General features: G+C 40.4%; 1 protein-coding gene across 1 annotated transcript in view; it reads left to right on the top strand.

Annotated features, from left to right (window-relative positions):
- Positions 1-12162, top strand: part of CCT7 (chaperonin containing TCP1 subunit 7) — a 70937-nt gene extending 58775 nt beyond the window's left edge. Inside the window, exons 10-12 of the mRNA XM_030190953.1 lie at positions 4188-4320; positions 8250-8456; positions 11068-12162. Of these exons, the coding sequence (XP_030046813.1) occupies positions 4188-4320; positions 8250-8456; positions 11068-11286 (559 nt within the window). The 3' untranslated portion in view covers positions 11287-12162. The remainder of the gene's footprint in view (positions 1-4187; positions 4321-8249; positions 8457-11067) is intronic.
- The last annotated feature ends 775 nt before the right edge of the window (positions 12163-12937 follow it).

The raw sequence follows: 12937 nt of genomic DNA, 5'->3' as shown, positions 1-12937 counted from the left end.
CACGGTTGTGTCCAGGTTCCTGGCTCGCAGTCCCTCGGTCCCCGGGGGTTAGACCCGGGGAATGCTGCAAATTGATGGTTTACCGTTTCCCATGTTCCAGAAGATATGCCGGTCCGGTCCGGATCTTCCAGCCCTCCAGATTGTTTTGGGAGTTTTTTGGAACTAAGCAGTACCCGTGCCTGGACTCCCTTGTGGACTGCCTTTATTAACCACCTGGGAAGGTCCCTAGTTGCCTTGCAACAGAGGTCCTTAGAGGAGTTTCCTTTGGTGGAAGTCGTTTGCAGTGCTGCTGAGTTTTTCCTGATTTAGGTTTTGACCCTGCTTGTTTACTGACTTACTCTACTGTGTGCTGCCTGCCCAGACCCGGCTTGGCTCCTGGCCTACTCTGCCGTCTGCTGCCTGCCCTGCTCCAGCTGGGTTTCCGGTTCATTTATCCTGCTGGTCCCTGCAGTTCTGCTTTCCTGCCTTGTCCGGTAAGTCCTGCAGACCGCCTGCACTCTGGGGCTCAACGCCTGAGGAACGGTGGTCTGGTGCAGGTGAAGTTTGGGCTATTTCTGGTCCAGCTGGTGCCAGCCTGTGCTGCCTCGGCAGCAGCCTCTGTCTGCAAGTTCCGGGCCGGGGTACTGGGAAGTCTGTTCTGCCTGTCCTGCGTTTGGGTGATTCTCCTGCTGCTGCCGCTCCTCGGCAGTGGCCCAAGGGCTCACTACCTAGAAGTTCCGGTAGAAGCGTGACACCAGGCCTCCCAAACTAATAGTCGTTAATAAATTTGCTGTCATCATATCCCATTAAGGTATCTAAAAGTAGAATGCTTCTATCATTTGATTACGTTTGAAATTTCTGGTTTCCATCCTAGCCATTTAGCCACTAGTAACATTCTTTCAAATCATCAGTAGTGATACACCAAATCATAAAAACTTAATCTTATATATTTTTTCCAAAGAAAAATGTTCTGTTTGGGTGGTCAGACAAGAATTTTTCTTCAAAATTCGCAACATATAAGTTTGCTACACTAGTAGCACCCAGTGCAGTGCCTTTGATTTTGTTGGTAAAATGTATTTTGAAACGGGGAAAAAAGTTCTCTGTACGAGTTATTGGGGCCAGTTTCTACGGTGATCTCTGTTGGTACCCTTAAATGGATTTCTCTTTGTACCAAATTGTTCCTTATAATGATTTCTATTGCTTCCTGATGTGGTATGCTAGTATATAAAGATTCCATATCAAGGGTAACCAACAAAGATTTCTCTCTCACATTGGACATTTGCAAGAATATTGATAATATGAGTTGAATCTTGAGTGTAAGAAGGTATTTTTGAAACAAGGGGTCATAAAAACTGATCTACAAACATAGAAAGAGGTTCAAGCAAAGAACCTAGTGCTGGCAGTGATGGGTCTGCCTGGTGGTCTCTGGTTTTTATGAATTTTTGGTAGAATATATATTGTAGGGGTGATGAGTCCTGCTTGCCTAACTATTCCAGTGAGATCTGTGTTCTTTTCTGTAACTTGTGGAGTAGGGTTTATCTTAAGTTTTCTGTAAAAGGAGGTGTCACCAGAGTTGTCTATTGATTTCACAATTGCACCTCCCTTGTCAGCGGATTTGATGATTGGAGTAGTCATTATTTAGTGAATGGATGACTTCTCTTCTGTCATGTTGTAAAACACCTTACTCTTCTACTCTAGTTTGGTGATCTCACTTAAAGCCACAGTCTCACATGTTTGTATGAGTGGGTTCACAGTACCTGGAGGATTCCATCTACTGTCTTTTTTAGCAATAGAATAATCTTCACTGCATTTTGTTTTGTTGGAGAAAAAGTCAATAATTTTTAGCTTGTGAATTTAAACAGCTCTATCCAGGTTTTGAAGGCATTATAGCTAGGAGTGGGTATGAAGGGACAGACCCTTCTTTAGGACATTAACTTTCTGTGTTACTTAAAGCTCGATTAGAAATGTTGCCACAGAAAGTAATGCCCCAAAAAAGGGGAAGACTTTGCTGAAACTCAAACAGGACCAGAGTCTGTGATCTTCATTACGTCCTACTGGCCGAGGCAGATATGGTTCCCTCTGCTTCTGAAGTTATTCTCCAGATTCGTGGAGACTAGATTGCTTTCCAACCTTCATCACTCAAAACGAGGGATCTCTTGTACATCCCAACCTCCAGTCCCTGGCTCTCACAGCTTGGATGTTGAGAGCTTAGAAATTGAAACCCTCTGACTTCATGAGGTTGTCTCCCGGGTCCTGCTTGCTTCCAGAAAAGATTCCCTTAAATAAGGTCTTACAGTTTTAAACGGAAGAGGTTTGCTGTCTGATGTGAGGGCAAGGCCCTAGACACCATTTCCTGCCCTACCGAAAAAATGCTTGAATACCTTCTGTACCTTTCAGAGTCTGGGTTAAAAAAACAACTCCAAAAGGCTTATGTGGAGGGTAAGCCCATCTCTGTATAGCCTCTAGTTTGTTTTTTTTTTAGAGGTTTGTTTTTGACAAAGCCCTCACTGAAATGTCTCTCAGTGTCATGGGACCTCAATGTTATCCTTGTCCAGCTTATGAAAGCTCTTTTGAGCTGCTTGACATTTGCCACATGGAGTTCCTGCCCTGGAAGGTTTTGTTTTTGGTAGCGGTCACTTCACCATGTAGTCAGTGAGCTTGAGGCCCTACTAGCTGATCCACCTTGCACGAGGTTTCATCATAAGAGTTGTTCTCCACACCCATCCTAAGTTCCTTCCTAAGGTGGTGTCTGAATTCTATCTTCAGTCAAATCTAAGGGTGCAGACAACTCGTAGAACAATAAAATGCATCAGGTTTATACATCTGTACCCCATCAACCCCCCCTTTTGCACAAAGCTAAACAAAGGTCTGGATTCTTATGACTCCCCCCCCCCCCCCCCCCAAACCGCTATCATGCGTCCAAAAATCAACACCCTCCCTCTCCCCGCCAATGACTAATTGTTCAAGTCATTCATAATAAGACTTCTTGCTCGATGTGAGAGGTTCTGAAGATAATAGTTCCCAAATGGTAAGAAACCTCCTCTTCTAGTCTGGCTTCCAGTATTATTAGCAAATGAAACACGTTTCTCCACTGCCAAGCTTGGCGGCTTAACGTATTTAATATTGCATTAAACATTTATGCAAAATTCTATCTTAAGTCAATTGTTTTGCCAACATTCTTCCGAACACCTCATGCCCATCCTGGTGAAAGCACACTGCACACCTTGGACAGTATGCAAGCCTTGGCCTTCTGTCTGGAGCAGACTAAAGCTCATAGATAGTCCACCCAGCTTTTTGCTTCTTTTGACCCAAACAGGATGGAGGCAGCCATCAGTAAATGCACTTTATCCAGTTGGCTAGCAGATTGTATCTCCTTCACTTACGCCTAGGCTGGGCTGACTTTGTGAAGGGTCATTTCACAGCTCACAATGTCAAAGCCCTGGCTGTGTCAGTAGTGCACCAGATCAGTCTCCATTGAGGAGATTTGCAAAGATGCAACATGGTCTTCAGTCAACACGCTCACATCACACTACTGCTTTGAGCAGGATTCCCAATGCGACAGCCAGTTTGGTCAGGCAGTTATGCAGAATTCGTTTGGTATCTACAATCCAACTGCATCTCCATTTACAGAGATGTATATACAAGTTTAATTTAGTTTCTGGTTGGCCATTGTTTTCCGTGAGCCTCATAGCTAGGGATTCCCAACTGTGGTAATCGATGTCCTGCTTGTAATCAATGTCCTGCTTGTCCTCTAAAGTGAAGTTATCTATAGCTGGTGTTCTCTTAGGACAGCAGGATATGTATTATCACAGACTCAACCTCTTCCCATAGGAGGAATTTTCTCTGAACTTTTAGAAGTCAACTGCTAATCCTATGTGAGTTAGGTAGGTGGGAAGGCACGTGCGCATGCACAGTCGGGACTGCCAAAGGCTTTTGTTTGTTTATTTTAAATAATGCACAGCTGCAGTTTTCAACAGTGGTGTGTCAGGAATGCATGTAGCACATCATAATTCCTGAATCAGAACCTAGGAATTGTGTTTTTAAGGATGAGTAGAAAAACATCACTAAACATATGAAAACAAGTTAACAGACAGCTGTTAATAGTAAAATTCAATTTTTATGTCCTTCTAGAAAGAAAACATTTACTGCTCTGTTGTCTTTCCATATGGTGTGAATTAATTTGCTGTTTTCTACTTTCACTTTGGCAGGTATAACTTTTTCACAGGCTGTCCTAAAGCAAAAACATGCACTATCATATTAAGAGGTGGTGCAGAGCAGTTCATGGAAGAGACTGAAAGGTCCCTCCACGATGCCATCATGATTGTCAGGAGAGCTATCAAGGTACTTGAATCAGCTGTTCAGAGCTTACTACACAAAATTATACCTTGTTTGCATAGAAATCGCCATTTCTTTATTCTGTCAGATCAGTCTAGATGTGTGGTGTATACCCCCTATGTCAACTACGCTTCACATATCCTCAACGAGAGAATGTCGATATTGTCAAATAAAATTCCCTCAAACTAATATTGGTGAGAAATGCTATGGGACAGCAACTTTGCAGCAAAGTGTTTTTCATCATCATTGCTTTTTGAGAAAACTTCAGAAGAAGATGTTAACATTTTTTCTTTGAGGATATGTGAAGCATAGCTGAAAATAAGTAAACTTTATTGTGAATTACTTGCTGCACTGTTATTTTTGTTAAATGAGGATGAATAAAAGCCACCTGTGCCATATGTTGCAGTTACAGTGCTGAAGGGTGATTTTTAAATGTTTAATTTTTCATAAAATTATGAATTTCTTATTGGTGACAGTGAGCACTGGGAAATTTGTTTTGAGATATGACATGCATAAAAATAAAAAGCAATAACATGTATATTGAAAAAAAGACTTTGCGAAAGAATATATTTGAGTTATTTCAAAATTAATGGTCGAAATAGTAGTTATAACATTTGACTCCTATACAATTACAGGTGGCATCCCTCAAGGTTGTCTGATGGCTCCTGTATTATTTAAATTTTCATGTCCCCACTACTAGTACACATATACAATCTCTCAAAATCATTAGCCTTCACATATGCAGATGAATTTCAGATCTTGAAAACTGTAGATTCTTTATTGATGGAGATTAACTGTTGCATAATAAAGTTGCAGATCAGCTGTCCTAGAACAGGATGAAACTGAACCCAGAGAAAACCAAAGGAAGGATATTCAATAGATGAAAATCTGACATTCCATTTTTACCACATTGTATATCTGGGTCTTTAATAACATGAGTTTCATTCCTCAAAACCCTTGGGGGTAGTTTTAGATGATGATTTCTTTTAGACAACATGAATTCTCTGAGGACAAGCAGGCCATATCATCTCACAACTGGGTGGTGTCATCTGATGCAGCCTGATGCGAACACTCCCACCACTCGATCTCTTTAAGAGGGCTTTGGCTGCATCCCACATGCAGGTGCCTTCCCACACGATATACAAGCGTGGGATCAGCAGTCTTTGTTTTTCCGTGGAAAAGAGGTCATGGTTTTGATGTTGGCGCATTTAATTTCACTGTTGCCTTCCTAAAGGCCTCTTAAAGAGAAAGCACTGAGAAGTATCCGTACCAGGCTCCATCTGATGACATAACCCAGTCGAGAGAATGATTGGCCTGCTGTCCTCTGAGAACACTGCTACAGGTAAGTAACTTTGCTTTACTCTTCTCAAAGAAATGCTTCTTTAAATCTGTTCAGTAAGGCCTTTATTGATCCCTGTAGAAATAATCAAATTCCTATGTGTCTTTACCGTAAAGTAATCTTGATTATTATAATTCACTGTTTAAAAGGACTCCAGTTGATCTTTGTCATCATCTGCTCCAAAATACAGCAGTGAAACTTATGTTAGGGGTAAGAAAGTGGGATCATGTTACTCTTCTGATGCAAGCAAAACACTAGTTCCCAGTTTTGCATAGGATAGTATTTAGTCTCCTTATCTTGCTATCTTATACCTTACTGTTACACAACAAAGAATCTGTTCTTGGTATCATCTTGTCAACACACAGGTTTGAATTCTATTGTATTTAAGGATGGAGCCATTCTTATCAGAAATTTAGGAAGGATCTTAAATCCTTTCTGAGATGGATACGATTACTGTCAGGATTTAATATTATGAATAATGTAAACACTGTCCCCATTTTTTTTCTTTCATCATCCCCTGTTTTCTCTTCCCACTGTCCTCCTCTGATTTATTTTTTAGATTACTAATTGTAAACCACTCTGATGGTAATTCCAGTGGCGGTATATCAAACTTTAACTACACAACTTATCTGCAGCTTTCTTAATCACAATTCAGTGGGGTACTGGGTTCAACAGTTAAGGCTGAGAGACTCGGATTCAGTCTTCATTAAAATGTCTTTTTCTGCTCATTTTTCCTTTTCTTTGCTCTTTTCTATCCAGTTGAGTACACTGAGTTCAACTCCTCACATTCCTCCTGTCACAGGACTCTTCCTGTCTGGAGTACAGCTCCATGCTTACGGGAAGATTTAACCTGGAGGGGGAAGGGGGTGTTAGGTGTTCATCTAAGTAAATCATTCATGTCTTTGATACTTTTCTGATTTTCATTTCCCAAGACTTTGCTCTTATCCGCTGGCTAGTCTTGGCACTCATTAGCCTTTTCTTGTACACTAACACAGCAACATATCAGTCTAAACATACAGACTACTAATATCACAGTGGCACTGACTCTGGTTCTGAGACATCTAGTGCCTCATCTCTAGATCTTGTCTCAATCCATTACTTGTGAGCAGAGTTCACATCCACGTCTATTTCCAGCATTATAGAGATTTCTGCAGTTCATGACCTAAGGATATCACTTATTAAATGGCTGTTTTACAGTACATCTGGATGGTAGTACACACATTATGTGGATCAGGATCATATGCTTAACAATCATCCATCTGTTTGTTTTTGTAAAACAACTTCAAATTGTATTCCATGTAGAATATCACAACAATGATTTCTTGAAACTCGTACCATTGGTTGTGAAACGTACGTATTTTGCAGAATCTCCTTTCTCTGAACCAGTGAGCTCAGTCTGCTTCCCCTCTTTTTACATAGTCTCCTCTTAAAGGGCTTCAGTTGAGCTTTAGCTATATCTCTTATGTTCACACTTTTTCCTAATTCAGCCTACCACCGCAGTTACACCAGTGTTGCAAGGGTCACCTGCCCATATTCAAAGACTGAACTACTTGCATCCTTAGCTTGTGTGTGGTTGATTTGATTTTTATATTCTGCTTGTTTGTGGAGAAAATGGGGTTACTTAACCTGTAACAGAGGTTCTCTGTAGACCACAGGATAAATCGGCCATACAGTCCTTCCCACGTCCCTTTTTGGTTGAAGTTGTCTAAGCAATGGAATAGATTAAGGGAAAGGAGGAGCAGTCTCACAAGAGGGAGCACTTGCACAAGCCAGGAGTGTTTCCAGACTCTTCTGGGCTCTGATAAAGTAGATCCCTCCTGGCACCATCAAGAATGACATCACCCATATATGTGGCTGAATTATTCTGTCCATAGAGAACCTCTGGTTACATTTAAGTAACCTCGCTTTGAGTTCAGATATTCTCCTGTTTTATCTTGTGGTTGTTTTTAAGACTTGTGGTGGGTTTTTACCTTTGGGAATAATATATTCAGATTTGTTCAGTGGTACCACTCCTTTATATAGTAATGATACCAGTGGTGGCATTTTTAGTTCTCTGCCCTTACCTGCTGGTAGGGGGACATAACTCAGGTGTCTAGAGTGATCTGACAAGATTCAAAGAGTTCCAAGTTTATTAGAGATTTTATATACCACCTATGGTAGAACTATCAAAACGGTTTGCACAATATATAAAAAGTAGTTAAATAAAAGAATTCCATTAGACAGGACAGCAAGAAAAATAGAGGAGTAATTGTCTTAGAAATGGAGGGAGGGAGGGGATAAAAGTACAAGAGCGAAGAGGAGAATAGAACACCATCAGATGGACCAGCCAAGCCAGCGGTCACTAGGCAGTGTGAGACTTGGCCTGATTGAACAAATGGGCCTTAAGGTATGACTTAAAAAGTGTCAAGGAGGGTTCTTGCCACAGGGCTAGGGGAGTTGCAGACCTGAGATGCTAATAGTCATTTATGCAGTGCAGAAAGAGATTAGAATTTGGTAGGTAATCCTAAAGTTTCACCTTCTGTTGATTAAAATGTATATGGCATTTTTATAGTTCTTTCTCAGTCATTCTCTCCCATCTTTGAATGCCTTCCTCCAGAATGACTCGGTTGTTGCAGGTGGTGGTGCTATAGAGATGGAATTATCCAAGTACTTAAGAGATTACTCCAGGACCATTCCTGGTAAACAGCAGCTCCTCATTGGTGCTTATGCCAAGGCCCTGGAGATCATTCCACGCCAGCTGTGTGACAACGCAGGCTTTGATGCCACCAATATTCTGAACAAACTGAGAGCCAAACATGCACAGGTGAGCTGTTTCCTTCTTCTGTCAGATGGGTTTACAGATCTAAAATGTTAAGTTTTGCATTGTAAGCTATATATAGAACAGTTAACCCTCACAAATAGTGGTAAGACTTCATTAAGCTTCCAAAAGGGCATAGCTTAATCAGCATATGACCATGACTAATATCAAATATTGTGGTTCATGAGGAAGCTGGACATTGTACGTCACAACCTTTTTTTTCTTTTTTCCCTTCAGTCCTCAAGGCACATAAAACCAAATTTTGTGTGAACTCACTCCTTCCTACCAGTAGAAGGGTAGCAGCATTTATTTTATTTTTTTATTTTTTTGCTTTTTAAACTTCATGCTTCATTCTGCTAGTTTCAATGTACTGTCTGAATATATCCTGCAAGATTTTAGGACCTTATGCTTGGACATCAGATTGAAGCCAGAAGAGGCACATATGTAGAAAGCACTACTTTTTCTGTCAGCGAGAAGGAGGGGGGGGGGGGGGGGGGTAAGATACCAGTTTTCTAGTGGGCAGTAGTGAATGAGCAGTTCATTTTTAGGAAGGAGGGAAATGAAGGAAATCCAGTGGACTGACTGCTGGTCAACAAAAATACAGCAAACTTTACATAGTGACAACTGATACCATACTTGTCATGGGAAGAGCTATATCTTCAACCCTTTATGAATGATTTTACAGTTTACTTCTTATCTTATGCCCTTCAGGAGACTGTTCTATAATTTAGTGGCTGCTGCTGAGAAGGCCTGTCCACCAAGTCTTCCTCTTTTTAAATGTCCTTCAAAGAGGGGATAACTGTGCTCTTGTATTAGACCACAGAAGCCTATCTGGTATATACGACTCACTTAGCCAAATACTGTGGGCAATTCCCTTGCATCACTTGAAGACCAAGAACAAAATCTTAAATTGCATTCATGCTCTCGCCAGGAGTTGGTGTAAGTTTTTATAAAGGCAAAACTAGTGACCACTAGTGAGGCACCAATAACCACCATGCTATAGCATTTTGTGCTCTGCAATCAATGAATCAATTATCCTGTTAGACCATTTTGGTACCATACACCCTTTCACAGTGCAAGCCAATCCTTTTCATCATGGGGTCCTGTCCATGCCATTTACTTCATTATGTTAGTACTTTTATTTATTCTCCAGTAAGCTCAGATCCAAAACAGAGAAACTTATTTGCTCTATTAAGTAGAAAAGATAGAGGAAAAGTCTTATGTTTCTCTTTGCTTGAGATCCGATAATTTTTCCCAAATTCAGTGAATTACTGTCATAAATTTTTCTAGAGTCCAAAATTCCCCCCCCCCCCAAAAAAAAAGCTAGTATGTGTTCTCAGAGAATTAAATTTTGTATTTCTATAAACTTGGGTGTAATACTTCATAAACCCTATAAAACTTCTTGGAAGCATCTAAGCGTCTACATTGATATGAGCATAATGCATAAAAAGTTCCAGCGAAGTATAAACCAGCATATTCTGCCATATGAACATAAGCGTTGCCATACTGGGACAGACCGAAGGTCCATCAAGCTCAGTATCCTGTTTCCAACAGTGGCCAGTCCATGCCACAAATACCTGGCAAGATCCCAGAACAGTAAAACAGATTTTATGCTGCTTATCCTAGAAATAAGCAGTAGATTTTCACAAGTCCATCTTAATAATGGCTTATTAACATTTCTTTTAGGAAATTACCCAAACCTTTTTTAAACCATCCTAAGATAACTGCTTTTACCACATTCTCTGGCAACAGATTCCAGAGTTTAATTACACGTTGAGTGAAGAAATATTTTCTCCGGTTTGTTTTAAATTTACTAATTAATAGCTTCATTGCGTGCCCCCTACTCCTAGTATTTTTGGAAAGAGTAAACAAGCAATTCACATCTACCTGTTCCACTCCACTTAGTATTTTATAGACTTCATTGTTACATATGCTGCTTGGGAAGTACATAGAGTGAAGCTTTATTTAACTTAAATTGGCATAGTAGTTCTTAAGGGATTTTTATCATTTTATCATATTTTGTTAATTTAAATCATTTTGAAACAACTGTGCTTGTCAGGGGATTTTTCCACTTACAGATGCCCAGGTGAGAATGCACACTGCAAACTGATGTATTTACCTACTGATTCTTCCAGAAGTCCTAAGATCTATTAGTTTTACAAAATAGATATAGCCTAGTTTATGGATTAGGGTCAGCTGTTGTGACGAGTGGCCTAGTGGTTAGGGTGGTGGACTTTGGTCCTGAGAAACTGAGTTCGATTCCCGGCACAGGCAGCTCCTTGTGACTCTGGGCAAGTCACTTAACCCTCCATTGCCCCATGTAAGCCACATTGAGCCTGCGTGGGAAAGCGCGGGGTACAAATGTAACAAAAAAGAAAAAAATTCAAGTATTTTTAACGAAATTCTTTATTTTTTGATGTGCCTCTTAATGGGTGGGTAAGTTCAAGATGTAATATTTTAACCAGGTTTGTGGCTTGCAGATTGCCAAGTGAGGATTATTACCAAAGTTACTTAGATCAGGTCATATCTTTGTAGTGTAAGAATTGATCTTTGTCTCTAATTTGAACTGATCCTTTATGCTCTGTTTTAAAATACTATATTTTTGTGTTGTTTTTAGGGTGAAATGTGGTATGGAGTTGATGTCAACAATGAAGATATTGCAGATAATTTTGAAGCTTGTGTATGGGAGCCTGCCATTGTACGAATTAATGCGTTAACTGCTGCATCTGAGGCTGCTTGCCTCATCATGTCTGTGGATGAAACCATTAAGAACCCTCGGTCAACTGTAGATGCTCCTGCAGCTGGCAGAGGCAGGGGTAGACCCCATAACCACTGAAAACTGTCATTTTTCAGTCTTAAGCTTAAGAATGGGGCACAGTCACTAATTAAAACCAGGTCACTTAAAATTTCATTTGAACAAGCTAAACATCCAGAAAAAGTCGTAGGATACTTGTTTCATGCATAGCACTGGCATCCTAACCCCATCATACACTGTAGCATTTCTAAGCTGATGGAAAGGAATACCTCTTAAATTGGTTACTCTATTTATTGGATTTTTTTCTAAACAAGACACAAATTTAAACTGTTCACATCTGTTTATAATTTGTTTTGACAAATAGAAATCATATGTGTTAAGAGTTGTAAGGAGATTTGGCACTTTATCCTTACTCTGTCAGTAGTATTAAGAACACAAAGGATTGAATTTGAGCACTTCTGTTCTTGCTGTTGCACCAATATGCTGATAATATTGGCCCACATTTTAAAGAGGTGTCATGCTATTTGATGGCACTACATCTTGGCTGATTCCTATTTTTAACAGCCAGTAAAATCATCTTCTGACTCTGATATTCCTGCAGCCTTGTTCCAGTTTCACTTTGTTACTGGTCATGTTGATTCCTTAGATTCTGCTAAATAATTTTTGTGGTATGTTTTGTTAAATTCCTGAACCAGCCTTGTTGCTGTCCTTCACCATAGAGTTGATGGAGCATTAGTCAAATTGAGTCGGAAGAACGCAGATATCTTAATTACTTTTGCTCAGTGTTCATGAGAGGATTGCAGACTAAATGTGAGGATATGAGAAGGGGGACTGTAGGATGAGCCCATTGCTGTTTGTTGAAGAAGAAGTAGTCGGTATTCTGGCACAACGGAAAATAAAGCTATAGAGCCAGAAGGAGTTGAATGTTCTAAAATAAAATGTTATTTAAAAAACAATCCTGTTTGATTTGATTTATTGATTATTTTTTTTTTTTTAATTTTATATACCATCTTTTACAATCGGGAATTAAACATTAAATTATATATATAACACAAAATCACAATATATTAAAAATAATAATCCAAAAAAGGAGCATTACCAGTCTCATCAAATAAGTTCCTCTATTCTAGTTGTTGACTAATGTAAGAACACCACATGCTTCTAGGAATCATTTAGGGATCCTTTTACCAAGGTTCGGGAAAAAGGGCCCTGCGCTACTGCCAGCGGGTAAAAAGAGTCTAGGCACACATGGCCATGTGGTAAGAGAGCTCTTAATGCATGGCCATGCAACAGGGAGCCCTTACTGCCACCCATTGAGGTGGCAATAAGGGCTCCTGCGCTAACCCGGCGATGTCCTATTACCGCTGCAGAAGCCATTTCTGGAGGTTTTCTTTTTCCCCCAGAAATGGCGTGCGCTCGGGGCTGGACTACCGTCGGCTGTGTTGGACCAGCTGTAGTCCTGTGAGAGTGAGCGGTAAGCCCGTATTGGGGCATACCAAATTCACCCGCCATGAGCAAAGACAGCGACTCGCTTGTCTTCAGCTCCCACACGCCACTGCAACCCTGAGTCCCTTACCCATATTCTCCAATACATCTTGCAAATCGCTCATGAAAATGTTCAAACCAATTTCTGAGAGATGGACCCCATCAGACTTATATAGGCCAGGGCAATCAACAGTTACATAAGTACATAAGTAGTGCCATACTGGGAAAGACCAAAGGTCCATCTAGC

The sequence above is a fragment of the Microcaecilia unicolor genome, chromosome 2, assembly GCF_901765095.1.
Source record: "Microcaecilia unicolor chromosome 2, aMicUni1.1, whole genome shotgun sequence".
Classification (NCBI taxonomy): Eukaryota; Metazoa; Chordata; class Amphibia; order Gymnophiona; family Siphonopidae; genus Microcaecilia; species Microcaecilia unicolor.
The sequence above is the reverse complement of the archived record's forward strand: the minus strand, read 5'-3'. Positions and strand labels throughout refer to the sequence as shown.